This window comes from Equus quagga, chromosome 22 (assembly GCF_021613505.1).
Source record: "Equus quagga isolate Etosha38 chromosome 22, UCLA_HA_Equagga_1.0, whole genome shotgun sequence".
NCBI lineage: Eukaryota > Metazoa > Chordata > Mammalia > Perissodactyla > Equidae > Equus > Equus quagga.
In genome coordinates this window covers 14,180,410-14,197,882 of record NC_060288.1, presented here as the reverse complement: position 1 = coordinate 14,197,882, position 17,473 = coordinate 14,180,410, and the positions used below count along the sequence as shown (strand labels likewise).

Sequence of the window (17,473 nt, the reverse complement as noted above, 5' to 3'; positions counted from 1 at the left end):
ATCACCATGCGGGTTCAGTCAGGGGAAGAAATTTAAGATACTGGCCAGAGATTTACTTTTGAAAATGGACCATACAAGCTTAGCTGGTGAGGGAGGAAGTCAAATCATGAGAAATAAGCTAAGTCAAATGTAAAATTACAGCTCCAAAATAGAATGTAAATGCCATATGTTTTGGGCTGAGTTGTGTACTCCCAAAATTCGTATGTTGAGGTCCTAACCCACAGTGCTTCAAAATGTGACTGTGTTAGGAGACAGGAGTGTTTAAAGAGCTAATTAAGTTAAAAGGAGGTCATTATGGTGGGCCCTCATCCAATAGGACTGGTCTCCTTATAAGAAGAGGAAATTGGGATACAGATAGTTACAGAGGGAAGACCATGTGACGACCATGTGACAGGAGAAGATGGCCATGCACAAGCTGAGGAGAAAGGCCTTTGGAGAAACCAACCTTGTAGACACTTGGATCTTGGTCTTCTGGCCTCCAGAACTGTGAGAAAATAAATTTCTGTTGTTTAAGCCCCCCAGTCTGAGGTACTTTGTTATGGCATCTCTAGCAAACTAATATACAATATATCTTAATATTGTAGAAATAATAATGTAGCTTCATAACTCATTAGCCTCTTTCTCTCATGAACCCTAGAGAAATTCTAGAATTAAGAAAAAAACCATGGATTTGAGAAATGAAAAGCAACAAAAACAAAACAAGAAACTCCTTGGGAATCTGAAGGCAGTTTTGAAATGATGCGGGAGGCACATGTGTTTATTTGGGGGGGGAGGAGGTGCTCATCCTGGGGTAGTGAGTGAGCAGGAGCAGCCATGAGAGGGCCTGGAGGAAAGCAGAAATCAGCAGCAACATCCCCAGCCTGCCCGTGTCTTATATCACGGTAGCAGCATTAGGGCACCTGGCAGGAGAAAGCGGTTGATGAAAACAAGAACAGGCTGACCAGCTCCCCTGGTGTTCATTTCTTTGCCTCTCCCCCTCCAAATTCTAGGGCTGGTGGATTACGAACTGGGGAATCGGTCTCTCAAAACTACTTCTTCCAGAGAGACGAAAGATGAAACCCTGGACTTAGTTGCCTGGTGGAGTGACAACAAATGGGAATGATTAGCACTAATTCTGTGGTGACTGGGGCTCCCTGGCTTCCTTCTTAAATCCATCTGGAGGGTCACGCATGCCTCCTCCCCAGTTCACATCACCAGACACTGCCCTGCACACCTGAGCTCACGGGCCAAAATGACCTGGCACCTGTGGAGAAGCAAAGAGACCACAAAATGCAGATAACAAACTGAATCACACACACCAACTGAATCAGAATTATTAGAACAGATGAACTGAGAATTTAAAATATGCATAAGGAATATACTTAAGGGGATAAATGAAGATATTAGCCATATGAGCAAAAAGAAATCACTAACAAGTGGAAATATGAGTTAGGAAAAAGGAGAAATTCTGAGGGGCAAATGGTGTGGGTCTGGCCTCAACAAGATGGAGGGGCTGCTGCAAAGCCACTGGCAGCCACACAGACAGCCTGGGACGGAGGCTCCCGAGTTAACTTCTCGAGGTTTTCAAAAAACCCACAAACTACTGAAATTGTTTTCTCTCATACCCCTATTGGCTTATTCAAGCTGCTGGCTAACCCAAATATGTGCACACCAATCACTGTTTCCAGACTGTGGCCTCTTCCCTCCCTCCTTTGTCTTTTAAATCCTGCTTTTGTCTTTGTTTCTTAACAACAATGACTGCCTTCCTCATGTGACTAAATTCCTGAAGAAAATTAACTAAAGGTCCTTGAGTTATTCTTCGACTAAATAGAATAGCTGGAGGGAAAATACAATAAATGAGAAAAATGCCAGGGAGGTGATGGGGTTCAGGGCAGGCCACCCCAAGATGCACCAGTCTGGTATGCGGAGTATTTCAAGCTAAAGACAATAAAGGCTCAGATTCAGTAAGAATATTCAACCTTTCCCCTCTGACTGCCTAAAAGAAATATAAAATAAAGGCCTGTGCCCAGGACAGGCCATCACCATAGATAACTTTGGGTTCTGGTAGACTGGGAGGATCCTTGCTAAGCCCACTCTTATCAAAGTTCTATTTGCCATACATTTGCTTTTCCATTTCCATGTGGGTTGCCTTCCTCCCCTTTGAAGACCCAAACCACTACCCCAAACGTCCTCCTTGTCTGGAGCTGAAGATACTTAAACAGGCAGCCTTGGCCAATTGGCCGAGTTGCTCAGTTTTCCTGAGCCTCTCCCATGTATACCTGTTATAAAGCTTTGTTTATTTTTCTCCTGTTATTCTGTCTCATGTGAATTTAATTCGTTGTCTGGCCAGAAGGACCTAGAGAGGGTAGAGGAAATGTCTTCCTCCCCTACAGAGGATACAACTAAAGAATAAGTTAGAGATTTGTAAAATCAGATTGAGGGGCTTTCCCAGGAGGCAGTAGGAAAAATAAAGACCCATGGAAGACATAAAAGGAAAGATACATGTAGAGGATATGGAAGGGTGAAGCATAATGCCAATATCTAGATATTATGGGTTCAAGATGGAAAGGAGAAAAAAATTGGAAAAGAGGATACATTTACAGAGTAATGAAGGTAAAAGTCCCTAAATTAAAGAAAAATGAAAGATGTCAAACTGAAAGGAGTCACAGAAAACCAAACTGAGACAAAAAAGAAAATCCCTACCTAGACCCATTAAAGTGAAATTTAAAAACATCAATGACAAAGATAAAATATGCAAAGTTTCCAGAAAGAAAGGGAAGATTATCTAAAAAAGAGCAAGAATCACGTTGACATCAGACTTTCAAAGCAACATTACATACAAGAAGAAAATTAAGTAATATTTTTAAAGTATTGAAGGAAAAGATTTTGGAGGCTGCTGAAAACATTATACTAAATAAAGAAGTCTTCTATGCAATTCTCATGAAATCAGCACGCCTACCATTAGTATTAACGTATCACCAAGGCTCCTGGCCATCGCAATAATAGAAGAAAAAGATAAAATGGGTGTAAGGGTAGGAAAGGTAAAACTAAAACATTACTTGCACAACTAGGATCATCCATCTTAGAAAAAAACCAACAGAGGAAAAAAACTATTAAAATTCATAAGAAAGCTTAGCCATGATAAAAATCAATAGTATTTTTCTCACCGCAAATAACGAACCTAAATTAAAGAAAAAAATAGGGGCCGGCTTGGTGGCGCAGTGATTAAGTTTGCACGTTCCACTTCTGGGTGGCCCCGCGGTTCACTGGTTCAGATCCCGGGTGCCGGCATGGCACCACTTGGCAAAAGCCATGCTGTGGTAGGCATCCCACATATAAAGTAGAGGAAGACAGGCATGGATGTTGGCTCAGGGCCAGTCTTCCTCAGCAAGAAGAGGAGGATTGGCAGTAGTTAGCTCAGGGCTAACCTTCCTCAAAAAAAAAGAGAAGAAAATATATATAACATTCAAAATAATATAAAATAATATACCCTTCATAATGGCAACAAAACCCATAATGTATCTAGGAATTAATTAACCGAGAATGTGCAAGACCTGCATGGACAAAATTATAAAAATTTAAAGACATAAAAGACGATCTAAATAAAAAGTTATATTTTTCAATAGGATGACAATATTAACATGAGTTCTCCTCAAATTAATCTAGCGGGTTCAATTTTAATCCAAATTTTTGTTGGATTTTTTTGAGGACCAACAAATTTGTCCCAAAATGTATGTGAAAGATCAAAAAATCCATAAGTAGCTAAGTCAGTCTTGAAAAACAATAAAGAGGAGGAATTTGTTTTATAAGATATTGAGACATACTGCAGAGCCAAGCAATAAAAACAGTGTAGGAAGCGTGTAAGAACAGACACCAGAGACCAACAGCAGGATGATCAAATACAAACGTAAAAGCATAAATGTAAATACACAAATGTGACACCGGGCAGCATTGGGTAAACGACTTAGAAACAAATGGCATTCTACCCCGTAAAGGTCACGTATTTAGTTCAGCCTAGAACAATATACAAACCTGGTATCTAACACTATACAGATCCATCACTGACAGCGGATTAACTCAGGGACATTGCAGCTAAATGAAGGGCGGGTACATCTTTCACTGGGGTTAAGAAGAGAATAACCAATTCCAAAACCTCTCCTTTCAGCTTGGGCCATACCCGAAACATTTAGGGAGGCTTTCCCCTTAGCTTTCCAACTAGGGCACGAATTTTCTAAGCAGAAGGCACGAGCATCATTGGGATTTCTCCCTCTGTGGTATGTGGAAAGTCTCAGCAGAGTCAACATGTCACAACATTTGGGTCACCTGCATGCTGCTATCACACAGTCAAATGAAAGGATGGGACACTGTGGTCTTTCTAGAACATTCCAGGCACATTCTCCGCTCAGGGCCTTTTCACTTGTTGCTTGTTCTACCTGAAACTCTCTTCCCCAGATATCCTCACAGTTTGGTCCTTCACCTCCTTCAGGTCTTTGCTCCAATAGCACATCATCAGAGAGACCTCCCATAACTACTCTATTTAAAATCCCCCCTCGTCCCCACTTGAGGATCCCCCCATTCTCCTTACCTGCTTATTTTTTCTCCATATTGTAAACATTTTATTTATTTCTTTTCTTTATTGTCTGTATTCCACTTCTTGAATGTGAACTCCACTAGGGCAAAGAGCTTTTGTCATTTTGTTCAACGCTCATTCCTGACGCACAGAAGGTGCTCAATAAATATTTGTTGGAGGAATGAATGGTTCTAGTGTCTTAGCATTCCCACAGATACAGGCAACAGTACTAAGGTACAAGCTCATCATTTGCAGTGCAGATAAATTATCAGTCCTTGATAGTGAATCTTCTTAACAGTTGTGACACATGTTCAAATCAAAAAGTTCAAGTGCAACAGTTTGTTAACTACCGCTTATTAATGTTCATGTAATGTGGATTCTGATAGTGTTCACTGGTAGCTGTGCATCAGGACTCAGAGTCATTATCTGAAGAGAAAATGAATAAATTCTGGCAAAAAGAGTTTACTGGTTCAGGAGTTGTGCCTTAAAAATCTCAATGATTTCTGGGGCCGGCCCACTGGTGCAGTGGTTAAGTTCACACGTTCCACTTTGGCAGCCCAGGGTTTGCGGGTTCAGATGCCAGGTGCGGACCTACACACGGCTTGCCACGCCATGCTGTGGCAGGTGTCCCACATATAAAGTAGAGAAAGATGGGCAAGGATGTTAGCTCAGGGCTAATCTTCCTCGAAAAAAATAATCTTAATGATTTCTGAACCTGTAAAACTTGGTTTATAAACACAAAGGTAAGTCTGTAGTCATGAGGTGAAAAATACAGTCCCCTTAGGAAGAAACAGGTGACATCAGAAGTAGAACACCTCTGGTAGATTTCCAGTTATGTCCCTTTGTCTATTAGGGAATTATATGTCCTCACACATTGCCACGTGACTTGAAGTGATCCTGTATTTGTTAATTATTTTTATAATAATGCTGGATAATGAAGCATCCCAGTGGCTTACAATCAGCATTCATTTTGCTTCCTCACAGGTGTGCAAGTCAGCTGGGATGGCTCTCCTTCAGGACGTGGCTTTCCTGGGCTCGTTTGCCTGAAAACGTCTTTGTCTCACCCTGCTGAGTAAAGAATTCCAAGTTGACAATTTTGTTTTGTTTTTGAACTTTGAAGTTGTCGTTTCATTTTCTTTTGGCTTGTAAGGTTTCTAATGAGAAATCTATGAAAATTTTTTTTTAATGATATTTGGTGAGGAAGATTGGCCCTGAGCTAACATCTGTTGCCAATCTTCCTCTTTTTTTTTTCTCCCCCAAGCCCCAGTCCATAGTTGTATATCCTAATTGTAAGTCATTCTAATTCTTCTGTGTGGGATGCCAGCACAGCATGGCTTTATGAGTGATATGTAAGTCTGCACCCAGGATCCAAACTGGCAAACCCCAGGCTGCCGAAGCAGAGTGCACGAACTTAACCACTCGGCGACAGGGCTGGCCCCCTACGAAAATTCTTTTTGTTCCTTTGTATATAATGAATCTTTTTTCTCTAGCTGTTTTTAAGATTTTTTCTTCATCACTGTTTTCCACCAATGTGATTATGATATGCCTTGGTGTAGTTTTCTGTATGTTTACCTTACTTGGACTTTTTTGACCTTCTTAGATCTGTGGTTTATAGGTTTCATCAACTTTGGACCATTTTTGTCCATTATTTCTTCAAATATTTTTTTCTCCACCTCCGTTCCCTTTATGAGGCTGCAATTACATATAGATCAGGCCTCTTTGTATTGTCATGAGGCTCCGTTCATGTTTTTTTCCAGTCAATTTTCTCTGTGTGCATCATTTTGGATTGTTTCTATTGCTATGTCTTCAAAGTCATTACTTTTTTTTTCCCCTGCAGGGCCTAATGTACTATCCACCCCTCTTAGATATTTTTTAAAATTTCAGATATTACATTTTTCATCTCCAGAAATTCTATTTGCTGATTTTTTTTTTTTAATCTCTTCAGTTTCTTTCCTGTTATTTTTTCCTTTAAATCCTTGAGCATATTGAGCACTTGTTTTTGCTTGAGGAAGATTTTCCCTGAGCTAACATCTGTGCCACTTGTCCTCTATTCTGCATGTGGGTCACCGTCACAGCATGGCTGCTGAGGAGTGGTATGGGACTGCACCCAGGACCCAAACTCATGCTGCTGAATAGGACCATGGTAAACAACCACTAGGCAACAGGGCTGGCCCTGCGCACGTTTATAATAGGTGTTTAAAGTCTTTATGTGTTAATGACATCATTTTCATCATTTCTGGACACGTTTCAATTGACTGACTCTATGACATATTTCCCTACTTCCTGGCATGTATTTTTGACTGGATGTCTGATATTTTGAGTTTCATGTTGTTGTCTTGGATTTTACTGTAGTGTTTTAGAGAGAATTAAACTTTGTTCTGGCAGACAGGTTACTTACAGTCTGCTCTTTTGAGAGTTTGTTTTAAATTCTCCGAAGGGTCTACAATATCTTTTACTCTAGACCCTAGAGGCCAGGGCTAGTCTACCTCCCTACCAAGGTGTGACACCTCTGGGATCTCTACCGCGTATTTCAGGTATTCAACAAAGTCTCTCCACTCCGGCTGCAGGGAAGTCAAATGATTCCTGGTCCTGTGTGAGCTCTCAGAATTGTTGGGTTTATGGTTCCCCAATAATTGTTCTTTCCTGGCCCTCTGGAGTTTCACATGACATGTTCACTGATTTTTATTCAGCTAAAGATTCAAGAACACTCCTCTGCAGATTTCTGAAGCTCTTTGTCTGTGAACGCCACTCAACAAATTCCAACCCACCTGGCCTCCCCAAATCTTCTAAACCCCAATCCCCATCTTCTCAGTTCAGTGAGACCTCTGTCTTGTCAGGGAGACCTGGGTCTCTGAGTGCCCCTTCCCTGCACCTCTAACTGGAAACGGCCTGTTGACGCAAATAATCCATCACAAATCTATAAATCAAACTTGGGATGAGTTTATTATGAGCCAGATTTGATAACAATATAGCCTGGGAGAGTACTTCCACAAAGGAATGGAGCACTCCAAAGAAGCAGGGGAGTACAGAGTCAAGGAATATACAGTCAAAGAGCATGCATCACATATGATTGGAATATCCCTTTTACAACAGTCACGAGATTGCCCTGTTGGCACAGCGATTGATGGACCCAGCAGGCAGCAGGTCAGTTCTCTCGAGCTGGGTCACAGGGTGAGTGTAGCAATCAGTTCCTAGCCCACAGAGAGATGCTCACCGGTAAGGAAATGCCAATGTGGGAGAAGCTGCACCTTTATCTTAAGGGTATTTGTTCTTGTCTTTGAGACACAGCAAATGCTTAAAGCAGCTATACAGTGCATGCTCAGTGGCCACGTCAGGCCCCTTTGGAAAATACAAGGTCAGGAGGAATTAGTTTTACACCAAACGGGCTTCCTCATATTCTCCAATATCCTACTGCTTGCCATTTGCTGATCAGGCCTCTAGGCAGAAAGCCAGGGTGATGCACAGCTCATCTCATTCGGTTTTTTTCTCCCAGGTCTAACAGTTCAGAACTGCCTGTTGTCCAGGATTTCAAAACAGTCGGTTCACGTATCTAGTTCAGTGTTCTACTAAGCCCAGACCCATTTCTTCGTCTTGTCCAGAAGCGGATGTCTTGCACTTCTTATGGGAAATGTACGTTGTTTTCTAAATATTTGCTATGGTTTAAATTCCTATAGGGTCCCCCTCGTTTTTCTTCTCAGGAACCGTGGGTGGGATCGTTTACTCCGGTAGTGTCCCAAGGGACTCGAAGCTAGCCGCTTGCGCACCCTCCACAGGACCCCCGTCCTGCGCGCGCGGGGACCTCTGAGCCCTCCCCACCTCGCGTCTCCCGCCTCCCGCGCGCTCCCGTCTTTCATCCTCCCTCCCCGGCGGCAGATGCGCTCGCGCCAGCCCACTGCGCCTGCGCGGCGTGGGGACGCCGCACGCTCCCGGAAGTGGGAGGTGTCCGCTCGAGTTTGTGTGGCCGCCGCCGCGGGAACGCTAGCCTGGTAATTTTTCAACGGAGAACGGCGGGGCGTTCGGGCTTGGCCGGTGAGAGGGCGCGCGGGCCGGGCGCCGGCGGCTCGCTTCTTCCGAGACCCCCGGCATGGAGGACGAGCAGAGCAAAGAGCCCGGCGGCGAGGCCGTGGCCCCCGCGCCGCGGGAGGAGCCGCGGCCGGAGCGTGGGGAGGAGCCGCGGCCGCCGAACGCCGAGGTGAGAGCCCGCCCGCGCCCCCTGCTTCTCGGGTGGCCCGCGGGAAGCGCCGCCCGCGCGCCTCGGAGCCCAGCCCCGGCCGCCGTCCCTGTCCCCAGCTCCGGGACCGTGCCTCGGGGTGGTTGTCATTGAGCCCCTGTGGTCGGGATTACTTCCTGGATGAGCGTGAACAGTCGAGACTGTGGTTCTCTGAGTTCTGAGTGGGAATCCTGCTGTAAACATTCCGTGCGTGGTGTCGCTGCGGTCGTTCTGTCTAGTCTTTGTAGGTAATTGGTAGGCTATTTTTAAACAAATCGCATCGTATGCTGCAGGTATGTCACTTTTTATGATCTTTAAGCCTGTCTCATTCCAGCCTTAACAGAAGGTGGTTGTGCCTCTTAGTTGGAGCTTGGTCCTTGATTTTTGCCCATTTACTGCTATCTCACATAGACATAGTATATGACTGATTTTCTTAATGATTTTGACAGTTCTCTGGTAGTTCCTAGTTACAGAGGCAAAATTGTAAAAACGCGCTTAAAACTTGTTTACTCATCTTAGTTAACGAATATAGTTATTTTGACCAGCGCTGCGGATTGTAAATAATCTGATACCAATATTGGTGTTTTATTATTATTATTATGAATATCAAACAAATGTTGAGCCCCTCCTAGAGTGGGTACTTGGCTGCCTAGCTCTTGCTCCTCCTCCTGCAGCCGGTTCTTCGCACAGCAGCTGGGATGGTCCTTTCATGACATCAATCTGTCCGGGTTACTCCTTCGTCTCCAGCGTGCTGCCCCGCACGACCTGGCCGCCGCCTGCGTCGCTAACTGCATCGCGCACAGTGCTTCCCTATTGCTCCCTCTGCGCCTGGCTTCCTTGCCACCTTTTATGGTGGAAAGTCTTTCTCTTTGGGGTCTTTGTATGCTGCCTGGGTCCTGCATGCTCTTCCTCTGGGTCTTTGCATAGTTATCTCGTTCTCCTTAAGGTATTGCTTTTCAAAGAGGCCTTCCACATCCCTCCTCTTTAAAGAACCGCTCTTCCACCGCATCTCCCTCTTCAATCTGAGGTACTCAGTGTGTGAGTATCTCAGCGTGTAACATCGTCGTGTAAGTCACTTTAAAAATAATTTTTCAAGTTTCTTTTTAATAAGAGACGTGTGATTGAATATGCTTCATTATATTTGAAAGTCTTGAAACTTTGAGATATAATGACTTAAAGCCTGGGTCTATGTTCCGAATTGGTTTTAGTGACTGTCATATGTTAAAAACCTATTGTTGGATGCTCTTAATCAATGATAGAGGTTTTTAAAAAAACCTCAATTAAGCAGAGTTTTTTGTTGGAAGTCGGCTAACTGAATTTGTATTATCCCTAATGTCGATTATTTTGTAAACTAATAGATGTTGCATTTTTATATTTTTAACAGATAGGTTCAAATTTTATCAGAATTCTTCCTTTGGAAGAATTTTAATCAAGTTAAATTCTGCATCTAAGTTTTGTTTTTTAGTGTGCAGATGCAGAGTTGTTTTTTTTTAATAGATGATGCAGTTTTTTGGGGACAATAAAATAACTTCTATTTTCTTTTGCCACAGAAAAAGTTTCTTTTGATAAGCAGTTACTATTTAACTTATTGTTAAAACATATTTCATCTTGAAACAACAAATTGTGTTTGTTAAAAAAAACAACTCTAAGGATCAAGCTATCCTTTTTTCATCACAGAAAATTACAATTTTGGAATACCTCTATCTTTTTGTAAAAGAAAATGTGTAACTCATATTTATGTTCAACAACACTTAAGTACTTCACAGTATAGTTGGTAAGCCTCTGTTTGGTATTAAAGGGTTTCATGGTCACGCTCCCTAATGTACAGATTCTCTTATTTGGGATAATATAAACCGTACAACCACTTACTTGGACACATGAAAATTGCGAAATCCCACAGTACTGAGAAGGTGGATATTCCTCTCTGTGCTGTGGAGTCTGTGCCACTTCCTCATTATATGGCCAGTACTGTATGTGGCCTGTGACAGATGGGCATAGAATTGGGGAGGATGCCATTGTCAATGTATGTATTATTTAGTAAACTAATTTTGTTTTTGTAGATTAACAATACGTTGTAGGGTTTTTAATATTTTCTTTCTGCTCCTTAGCAGTTGGCTTAAGTAAGCATCTTTCTTTGGACACCATTAGTGTAGACCTGACATTTGGGAGGAAATATGAATCGATCACTGAGACCTGGACCCTGGCTGTGCCCTGAACTTCACTGGAGGAACAGGGCTGGAGTTAGACCGAGGAGAGGAAGCAGATCTTTACAGAAATCCTGCCTTATAACATGCTAGAAGAGGCCTGAGTGTTACTTGTGGGTAATGTTTGTAGCTACAGTTTTAGATAAGGATTAAGCAAGTGAATCAGACAGAGGATTTAGCGTTGAGAAAACTTGGTTAAATTAACTGAGACAACAGTTTTGGTAGAGAGGATGTTACTCAGTGTTGACCTATATTTTAAGCTGACTGCAGATGAAGTTTAAAATTCAGTGTAAGTTTAAAAACAAAGGATAAATTATGCTGATTAAATTCTAATGATAAAGTAAGCTGGTATTGTCAATTTATTGTATTATTGAAGGCTGATTGTTTTCTTAGCTTTAGTCAAAGATCAGTGTAGTAAAGTCTTTTAGCTGTTTGTCAGCAAGGAATTTGAGTATAGTTATTCTTCAGTTAATGCACAGTTCACGTGTTGGAACTGTTGACGTCTTCCTCAGAGGGGGTGGGAGCGAGCAGTTCTTGAGTACTCGAGCACAGTACCTAGCATTGCATTTCCAGTAAATGTGTGTTGCATTAAATTGAGAGTTTAGAGTGAGGAACAGTCCCTGAACCATCAGGATCAGTCCTAAGCCAGGGACTGTGGCCTGTCAATGGTTACCGCTCCTTAATCTGTAATAAAGTTCACAGGGGGATAATGTGGTCAATTATGGCTAACTTAACAAGCTTTAAATGGGTTAATAGAAAGTACCAATGTGTTTTTGAAAATTCTGGAACACCTAATGTTTGTAACATTGCATGTGGAAAATAATTAACTTTTAAATGAATCTTTGAAACATACCATATTAGTAATTTCAGGGACTACCTGTGGAGTGATGAAATTGTCATGTTTTTTCTTAACACGGATTTTTGGTTTAAGAAAAGAGGAAAGGTTTATAATACAGTAACTGTATTTTCCTGAGCAACTGGTGTAGCTGTAACTTTTGGAAATTATGTGTTTTACCTTGGGTACTAGGAAGTTTTGAACTGCATTTCTAGTTCATTTTGTTTTTATATTGGGGAATTTCTGTTCACTTTGTGAAATGAAAGGTTAAAAAATTCTCAGAAAGTTACTGAGTTATACACGCGTAATGTTGCGAAGATTAACTTAAAAATTGGTTCGTTTGTAAATTTTAGAGTATTGTCTGTGAAAAGGTTTGTTCTGCAGTCTGTGTTGCTAATAAGTTGCCATCTGTTAATAGCCACTGTGGCTGTGGTATTAGGAGCCTTGCTATACAGAATCTCATTTAATCCTTATAATAATCTTGCCTAAATACTGTTTATCATTACCAAACACCAACTGCCACTTAAGACTATTATTATTATGCCCTATTTTATAGATAAGGAAACTGAAGATCAGAGGCTAATAAGTAACTATGCACGGTCATGCTGCTAGCTAATGGTCGGCTGGGGCTCTGTGCTGAGGTGGCTCTGACCCCAGCAGCCAGTGCTCTTTTTACTTAGCTTGCCTGTAAGGACCCTCATGACTCAGAAGAGAGCACGGTAAATTGTGTTAGAAACACATCCTTCTTCTTCCTATCCTGCCCTCCCTCTGCTAGCTGCAGTAGGTACTTTTGGTTGAACACGTAGCACAAAGAGACCTCAGGAGTTCGAACCTTCAAGATGTTTATACTAATTATAAGCTATCCCTTTTTTTCTTTTGTAGAAAAAGCAACGATGTAGATTTGATGGCCAAGAAACAAAAGGATCTAAGTTCATTACCTCAAATTCAAGTGATTTCAGTGACCCAGTTTACAAAGAGATTGCTATTACGAATGGTTGCATTAATAGAATGAGCAAGGAAGAGCTCAGAGCTAAACTTTCAGAATTCAAGCTTGAAACCAGGTAATTAAAAATCACTTGTTAAAATTATAAAAGTAGTACATTCTCATCCTAGTGAAAACGCTGAAAATTTAAGTCATCTGTAATCCTACATAAAAAGGTAACCATTATTAACAATTTACGTAACAGCTAATTTACATTCTTGTACGTGAATCTTTGTGTGCAGCTCTGATTTCTTCTGTCCGTCTTTTAGGTGATAGGCTAGGATTGCTGAGTCAAAGTCTATGAATATTTTGACAATCTACCAGCAGTGGTTAGGAGTATCTGTCTTTCTATGCCAAGTATGTTTTAAATTTTTTTAGTTCATTTGGTTGATGGATTATTGTATCTTGTTTTATTAGTGAGATCGAATATTTTCCTTTTGTCCATTTGTATTATTTTTATAAAGAGAGTTTCTTTGAAATCAGGCAATTTAAGAAAGTCATTCACCTACTGTAAAATATTTTTTTCCTATTTTAGTTTCTACAAATATGCAGAATGATAGTATACATTATGTTTAACTGTAAATTGAATGAGAAAACAGTGCAGCTTAGCCAACTCTATTTGTGTGTGTGTATGTGTATTTTAATGAGATGTATACATACTTAAGTTTTTAATAACTTTTTCCAAAACAAATCACTATTTTGACTTGGGGCATGGGGCAGGAATGGCCTTTAGAATCCAGAAAAACGTAGAGATTTTTGATAGACAATGGAACTGCCAGGCATCAAGAAAAAAATTAACTACATGTAATAGATGAAAACTGTTCTTGTTTCTGGGTGCCCCTGAATCCTTACTCTCTTATAAGCAGTATTCCCCCTCTTTGCTTTAAAATAGAGCTTCGCTCCTTTTCAAAAGAGCACACATATATTCTTTTCCCTTCCAGATTGTCTGCATCGTAATTCGTGAAGAACGTTTTTGCCTCATTTCCCCCTGACTCTTTCTATTATGAAGATATAATCTGTAGCCTGTGGAAGATTTTCTGAGCAAAGTTTCGGTCCTTCCCAGGTGTGAAGATCAGTTGCTCGCTCCTGACTTGCATGGGAGCTAGAGATCTAGATGTATGTCTGTCCATTTATTCAACAAGCACTGACTGAATTCTAAGCGCTACACTGGGCATTGATGTTAGAAAGGTGAAACAGATCTATTCCCTGCTGTGGAAAGCTCACCGGCTTTTGGAAAAACACAGTGGTAATCACAATACAGAGTGACCAGTGCCACATTGAAGGCCTGGCCAAATACAACATGAGAACACAGAAGAGAGTCTGTCTCAGGAATTCAAGGGTGACATTCGAATGGATGTGCCAAACAGAAAGGGGAGGAGGATGTTTCAGGCAAAAAGAACTCAGAACTCCTAATTTCTGTTTGTATGTTTTCTGCTGCATGATCTTTGTTTTTCTTCAGCTGTTGTACAAGCAGAGTTATAGAACGTGATGAAAGCGCACCGCATAGGCAGGCAATGACTTGTGGTATGTTTTGTCTGTCATATGCGATGTACTGTGGGGAGGGGAGCATCTGAAGGTGACACTGAAATGATAGGTCGTAGTCAAATTGTGAAGGAACTCCATGCCAAAGTCTGCATTTTACCTTGTGAACTGAAGGGAGCCACTGAAGGTATTTCAGCAGGAAATTGGCCTTGGGGCTTAGTTCTCAAGTAGGGTAAAGAGGGGACAGGAGGGTTGTGATGATGGAGGCATTTGCTGTAGTCCAAGAAGCTAATGGGAGCCATACCAGAGAGAATAAAGGGGAACCAGATTCTGCATGTTTTTCTGAGTTGGAATTAGCAGAAATGGTGATTATTTGGATGTGGAGGGGCAAGAGAACTGTTTAAGATGTAAGTTTCTCTCTGGAGCAACTGATTATATGTTTGTGTTGCCCTTGGGTTTGCAGGCAACCCTTTAGTAAAGTATGGTTCCTCCAAAAAAGAAAGAGAGAAAGAAAAGAGAAATTGAGACAAAGTCATCCAAAGCTGTCACATGACACAAGGGTCACTCACAGTACCTTAATATGAAAGGGTTAAGGGGTTTCTTTCCTAGGTGTTGGTAATTTAGAAAAATCTCAAGCAAATAAACACATTAAGACACTTTGTCTTAAAACAGCTAACGGGTTAATTATCAGTATTTTCGTGGGTAGAATTGCTTGTCAGTGGTAGTGTAGAAAGGAAAACAAAAGGTTAAAGCAATTTTTTTAAATAGTCACTCATCGGTGATGTGACCAAAATGCCTTACTTGTCACTACACATTAATTGCAATTTAGATCCTCTTATTTTTACTGCCATTTTATATTTGCAAGCCATTACCGGACCCAACCAAGTAATGCTGAAGGAAGTCTGAGCATTGGTCGTGACTTTTAATTTTTTGAAGAAATACGTATGGTTTGAAGAACGTGACCACCACTGCAACCGTTGTTATCTGTTAGAACAATCCTTTCCCCACCCCACTGTTTGTGGGACATATATTTCAAAAATACTCACGATACTAAAATCTCCTACATCCTGTTCTGTCCATGGTGAGTTAAGAAATCTACTTCCAGTTAAGAACCTACTGAATAGGACGTGTTCTCCTGGACACGGTTTACTCTACATATCTTCTAAATTAGTTTTTCTAGTTAAATAGCTAACATGTTCAACTTTATATACTGGGTTCATAGTGCTTTCATATTTGGATGGATTTTTTTAGTTGTCTAACCCATAAAAGCCAAAAGAAAGGAAAGAGATAGCACAATATGTTCAATTCAACTGGATTTTCATACTCTGAAATTTATATTTGGCCAGTAGAATAATGCAATATTAATTTCAGTTCTTGTATCATGTGTGTCATCTTAGTATATAAGGCAGTGTGGCGTTGTAGGTGGTCTATGCTGACAAGGCTTATGGTTTGTAGAACCAGTATATATTAGAGAAAATGCTCTTATGTAGTATAAAAATGAAGTTAGTTGCAAAGGAAAATATTGATGCTCTATTAAACATTTTAATTAGTTCTTTGCTAACTTAACTTTGAGTCTTGCTTTCTTTACATTTATTTTAGCTAACATTTGCTAAATTATGCTGTAACTGTGTTCAATCCAGTGCCAGCAGGTAAGAGTTCAGGTTCTTGAGTGTAAGATTCACCTAAGAGTTCATTTTATTCTTATTTTTTTAGGGGAGTAAAGGATGTACTAAAGAAGAGGCTGAAAAACTATTATAAGAAGCAGAAGCTGATGTTAAAAGAGAGCAATGCTGCCGACAGTTACTATGACTACATTTGTATTATTGACTTTGAAGCCACCTGTGAAGAGGGTAACCCACCTGAGTTCATACATGAAATAATTGAATTTCCTGTCGTTTTACTGAATACTCATACTTTAGAAATAGTAAGTGAATTGTTATATTTTAATTTTATTTTAGCAGCTGTTCTGGAGTTTGCTAGTAAGATGAAGCATCTCATTTGCTCTTTTCGCTAGAATTAGAATTCTAAAGTGGGCTTTTTGCTTTTGCTGTGTCTTTTGTATCAGCTTGATTAATAGAAAAGCAATAATAAAATAATTTCAGAGTCTGCTTCTCTTCTTTTCCAGTAGCAAAAATTAGGGTGTTTTTTCTGTTTGTTTAGAACACATATCTGGCTGGACATCAGAATCTCCTAGAGAGTAAAAAAATAAAAATACTGATGCCTGGCCTCCGTCCCAGAGGTTCTGGTTTAGTTGTTCTGTGGTGGGGCCCCTGCTGTCAGCATTTTTTTTTAAATCTTCTCAGTTGATACACAGTCAGGATCGAGAACTGCTGCTGTAGACTAGTTTATACTCTGATGTCTAACAATGATAATTTACAGACATCGCCTTTCAGCTTAGAACTGGCCATCTTTCTGGTGAAAAGTTCATGGGGGAACCGACTCTCATAACCTTGGCGTCTAAGCCATACAATATATGTGCTTTAGAAACTTGTCAGTGCATTGTTAGTTCAGGAAGTCAGCGGGAATTATCCAGAATAATACTGTTTGCCTTGTAAAATCTGAGTGAGGATATATCATAGCATCTCAAATGTCCAAAAGTTACTTATGTGGTATCTCCAGTTGCCCCCACCACACTGGGAGTAAGTATAACAAGGCTTTGTATGGGGCCGGCCCGAGGGCTGAGTTTGTGCACTCTGCTTCGGGGGCCCAGGGTTTCACCGGTTCAGATCCTGGGCGTAGACATGGCACCACTCGTCTGAGACGGTGCCCCATATGCCACAACTAGAAGGACCCACAACTAAAATATACAACTATGTCCTAGGGGGATTTTGAGAGAAAAAGCAGGAAAAAAAAAAAAGGAACATTGACAGCAGTTGTTAGCTCAGGTGCCAATCTTAAAAAAAAAAAAAGGCTTTGTGCATTAAGATGCATTGATTTTTTTCTTGGTATTGTTCATAGCCTCTTTTAATTATATTCTTAATCAGCCTGTTTACCTAATTTTGTTGTCCAAAGCAGATTAAAGATCATCTGGGCATCTTGGCATCCAGACATAACTCAGTAGATTGCACTTCTCTCTTACTCGAGGTTGTTGCTCTCGCAATTCTCCTCCCTTATTTAGACATTAATGATTTATTGCTTTCTACTGTATTGTTTCCATCACATACAAACATGTTGGTATTTTTCTCACCATAAAAAGCCTTCACTTGATCTC

At 40.8% G+C, this 17,473-nt stretch overlaps 1 protein-coding gene across 4 annotated transcripts in view; it reads left to right on the top strand.

Moving 5' to 3' along the window:
* The first annotated feature begins 8,155 nt into the window (after window positions 1-8,155).
* Window positions 8,156-17,473, top strand: part of ERI1 (exoribonuclease 1) — a 95,755-nt gene continuing 86,437 nt past the window's right edge. For 2 of the 4 annotated variants that reach the window (XM_046648414.1, XM_046648411.1), the window contains exons 1-3: window positions 8,497-8,741; window positions 12,681-12,859; window positions 15,976-16,186. In XM_046648414.1, the coding sequence (XP_046504370.1) occupies window positions 8,634-8,741; window positions 12,681-12,859; window positions 15,976-16,186 (498 nt within the window). In that variant the 5' untranslated portion in view covers window positions 8,497-8,633. Of the gene's footprint in view, window positions 8,180-8,496; window positions 8,742-8,852; window positions 9,053-12,680; window positions 12,860-15,975; window positions 16,187-17,473 lie in introns of those variants that run through there. The other 2 variants (XM_046648413.1, XM_046648412.1) reach the window with 2 other exon arrangements.